Genomic DNA, 4,305 nt, shown 5'->3' with positions numbered 1-4,305 from the left:
TTAAAAATCGGACCGTTAATTGAACTGGTGAAGTGAAAGGGTCGAGGTTCAACCGGTCGGACCGGTTCAACCTCGGTTCAATGAATTTTTTTAAAAATAATTTATATAAATATATATGTACAAAATAAGACATGTAATGGACTAATTTAATACTTTATATGATGAAAAGTTTACTATTTTTTAATAACTTGGATTTTTAAAAATAAATTTTTTAAATTATAAGTTAAAACAAATAAATTTCATCTCAATTTCAATTATATCTAAATTCAACCCAAAAATATCACAATATTTTGAAATTATACAAAATTCACGTCTATGAGAATTTAGATATTGTGAACCTAAATTTTAATTTATGTTTTGAGATTTAGAGATTGCAATTTAAAAACGAAAGTTTGGAGCTCGAAGGAAGTCAAGAAAATCGAAAATAGAAATGTAAACTTGATAAGAAACAAAAAATGAGATAAAAGTGAGTGGTTGTGGCATTAAATAATTTGGGTTAAAAAAATAATTATTTTTTAACTTTTTTCAATTTAATGGACAAAAACAAAATTAAAAGATGGAAGAAAACATCAATAAATTAAAAATAAAGAGGTTTGATTAAAAAGGAAGTGACAAAAGAAAAGATGATAGAGAGAGAGAGTTGAAAATTAAAAAAAAAAAGAGCCATGAGAGGATGAGATTTTGTAAGAAAAATGAAAAAAAGAAATATGAGTGTTTGCTTTATATAAATAAGTTATCAAAAATAACTAATAAGATGTGATGGTGCAACGGTTAATACATTAGTCTCTTCTATTACAAAGGTCTTGAGTTCGAATCTTGATAACTACATTTTACAAAACTTAAAAAAAAAAAAGGAAAGTTGAAAACCGGAAACCACCGGTTCAATCCGATTCAGCGATTTTTGCGGTTCGACTGGTTTTCTGGCAAAGTCAACTATGCCATTGAACTGGACTGGTACATGACGTTCGCGGTTCAACCGGTCAGTCCGGTTCGGTTTTCAAAACATTTGCATTAGAGTTAGGTGCATTCTCCTCTGCTCTTTAGTTGCCTACCAGGTTGACATTTACCTAGAGAAAAGCATATTATCTTGTCTTTCTTTGTTGTTTGGTCGGGTTTTCCTTGAAATATTGGTGTATGAGTGTGGGATATACCAGCACTATCTCGTGTTAAGTCCCATGGCTGAGGATATAGCTGATATTCTGCAAAGCTTTTCTCTCTCGAGTAAGGAACTTCAGATAACAGATGTGGGTAGAGAGGAGCTAGCTTTTGGTATAAAAGAATGTCAATGCAGTTTGATTCGAAAGATCGTGGGAGAGAAGGTAGCAAACTATACAGGAGTCAAGAACTTTGTTACCACAGCTTGGGGTTACCCAAGAGACCTGACAGTGGCTGAGTTAGGGCCGAATCTTTTCCAATTCATTCTTTCTAAGGAAAATGATAGGGATAGAGTCATGAAGGGGGGTCCTTGGATTCTGGATAATCAATTGCTCGTGTTGAACAGATGGTATGAGGGGATAGAAGATGATGAAAAAGCCTTTAATCTCACACCACTCTGGGTGCAAGTTTGGAATCTTCCTGTTCACTGGATGTCAAAAGAAGTAGGAAAGAAAATAGGGTCAATCTTCCACCAAGTGAGAAATGTTATAATACCTAAAGATTGTTGTACTGGTGGATATTGCACAACCTCTCCTAAGAGGGACGACAGTTAAGGTGGCAGGGATAGCAAAATGGGCAAGCTTTAAGTATGAAAAATGGCCGAATTTCTGTTATAACTGTGGTAGAATAGGACACAGTGAGAGGTCTTGTGATAAGGCTATGAGTGTGAGGGAAGGAAAAAAGGATAACTAATACGGGAATTGGATTAGGGCTGGGAATGGGAATGGAAAGATGTCTCCTCAGAAAAAACATACAAGTATTATATACAACCCCCAAAGGCATCACTGGAGTTTCCAGAATGGAGATTGGGTGGAGAAGGAGAGAGAGGATACTTAGACCAAAGGTAAGTGCAGTATTGGCACTAGTGGTTTGGTGGAGGAGCTAAAGAGGGATAGAGAACAGGAAATGGAAGTAAGACAGTAGTTGGATTAGTCAACTTACCAGAGAGAGGTCCTGCCCGAAACAAATACATCTATCACAACCTTACCAAGTATGGAGAGAGTTGAGGAATCAGAATCCTCAAAACTACATCTTGAGGAGGAGTAGGTAGACCTGAGAAAGTGAAATATGGGAAGGAACAGGCTAGAGAGGCAATGATGATTGAAGATAGTGGAAAGGAGAATATACAGATAGAGAACACGGATTAGAATGCTGACAATCTGGTTCTGGGGAGGGAACCACTGAAACAGTGTTAATGCAGGTGGATGATGACTGTACTGCTAGGAAGAAAGAGGTAATAACAAAGCAAAACAGAAGGATTCAAAAGCCTTTGAGGTCCCCAAGTGAAAGAAGACAGCCTCTAAAGGAAATTTGCATTAATTTGGATGGTCAGAAATATCAAGGGAAAAGAAAAAGTAATGATCTGGATGTGGTGATGGAGAATGCTGAGGGAGAAACACATTGTATGAAAAGGAATAAGTCTGAAACTACAGAAGAGTCTGAAAAGGGAGGTTTTGAGGGGGAGAGGTCCATCCCAAACTGGACCCTTGGGTGTAAATGAGGTCCAGGTGTGGAATTGTTAAGGAGTGGGGAGCCCCTGAACAATTCCCTAGCTAAGGGAGGTGAATAATCTCTTCTCTCCAAGTATGGTTTTTCTAAGTGAGACCAAGAATAGGACAAAATATATGGAAAAAGTTAAGAATATCTTAAGATTTGATGAGATTGCTGTTGTTGAGGCAATGAACAAGGCGGGAAGAATGGCTCTTCTGTGGAAAGAAGATGTGAAAATAATAGAGGTCCTGCCGACTGCCTTTACTATAGAAGCACATGTGGAGGATCAGGAAGCTAATACTGACTGGTGGTTTGTAGGCATTTATGCAAGTTGTGATCATTAGGTGAGAAACAGCAGTGGAAAGTAATAGATAGTAGAAAAAGGCTGTGGGGGGAGAGATGAATATTGGCAGGAGACTTCAATGATATAGTCTCCAATGAAGAAAAATGGGAAGGAATTTCGAGAGAGGAAAGAAGCTTCCAGGATTTTAAAGAGTTCATTAATGGGAATCAATTGATGGATATTGGTTTTGATGGCCATCCATGGACTTGGTGTAACAATTGGGAGGATGAGGGGGAAATCAAACAAAGACTGGATAGGGGGCTGTGTAGCTATCCTTGGTCCTAGGTTTTGAGAAAGTAAGTTGCAGACACATAGACTCTTATGCCTCTGATCACAGCATCCTAATGATTCACATAATGTTGAATTCTGGTATGAGAAAAAAGAGGTTTTACTTTGACAAGAGGTGGTTAAAGAGAGAGAGGTGGTCAAGACTGCTTGGGAGCAGGAGACTGAGGGATCCAGGATGCTTCAAGTGACAAAGAAGACCAGGAACTGCAGAATTGCTCTCCTAAAATGGAAAAACAAATTCCAAGCAAACTCAAGAGAGAAGATTGAGCACATTAAAAAGCAAATGAGTGAGCTGAAGGAATCAAATAGAAGCACCAAAAAGGGAAACATGGTCTCCCTGAAGAAGCAATAAAAGGATGCTTACAGTGAGGAAGAACTGTTTTGGTCTCAGAAATCAAGGATACAATGGCTCAGGGAGGGAGACAAAAACACAAAACATTTCCATGCCTCTGTACAAGGAAGGAGAAGGAGAAACAGAATGAACAAATTACAGAGAAAGGATGGATCTTGGACTGAGAGTGAGGAGGAGTTGAGCAATGAAATAGCAGAATACTATAGGAAACTCCTGACTAGTAATGAAGAAGGGGAATTAAATGAGGTATTGGATGGTATACCCCACACTATCACTACTGAAATGAATGAAAACCTGTTAAAACCTGTGAAGGAAGAAGAAATCAAATCTGTTGTTTTCTCTATGAACCCAGAAAAAACCCTGGGGCTGATGGTATGTTGCCACTTTTCTTCCAAAAATTTTGGACTATTATAAAAAAAGAGGTGGTAAATGCAATCCAAACCTTTTTTCATACTGGTCATCTCTTAAAGAATGTCAATCATACTGTGATCACTCTCATTCCCAAAGTTTTAAATCCTACATCTCTGAAACATTTTAGCCTCATAAGCCCCTGCAATACTATGTACAAAGTCATTGCTAAGATCCTAGCAAATAGGCTAAAAAGAGTCCTGCATTGTTGTGTCTACAAAAATCAATCTGCATTTATCCCTGATAGGCAAATTCTAGACAATATTAT

At 37.7% G+C, this 4,305-nt stretch overlaps 1 protein-coding gene across 1 annotated transcript; it reads left to right on the top strand.

Moving 5' to 3' along the window:
* The first annotated feature begins 1,175 nt into the window (after nt 1-1,175).
* On the top strand, nt 1,176-2,656 carry LOC113759551. The gene is made up of 2 exons (XM_027302123.1): nt 1,176-1,598; nt 2,357-2,656. The coding sequence occupies exons 1-2, from the start codon at nt 1,176-1,178 to the stop codon at nt 2,654-2,656; spliced, it is 723 nt and encodes a 240-aa protein (XP_027157924.1).
* Nucleotides 2,657-4,305: the final 1,649 nt, after the last annotated feature.

Source organism: Coffea eugenioides, chromosome 2 (genome assembly GCF_003713205.1).
Source record: "Coffea eugenioides isolate CCC68of chromosome 2, Ceug_1.0, whole genome shotgun sequence".
Taxonomy (NCBI): Eukaryota; Viridiplantae; Streptophyta; class Magnoliopsida; order Gentianales; family Rubiaceae; genus Coffea; species Coffea eugenioides.
The sequence above is the reverse complement of the archived record's forward strand: the minus strand, read 5'-3'. Positions and strand labels throughout refer to the sequence as shown.

Excerpts from the sequence above, each read along its gene's own strand:
- LOC113759551 (XM_027302123.1), top strand. The coding sequence starts at position 1,176 with ATGGCTGAGGATATAGCTGATATTCTGCAAAGCTTTTCTCTCTCGAGT. Across the intron at positions 1,599-2,356 it reads TTCACTGGATGTCAAAAGAA|GTGGATGATGACTGTACTGC; the intron begins GTAGGAAAGAAA and ends GTGTTAATGCAG.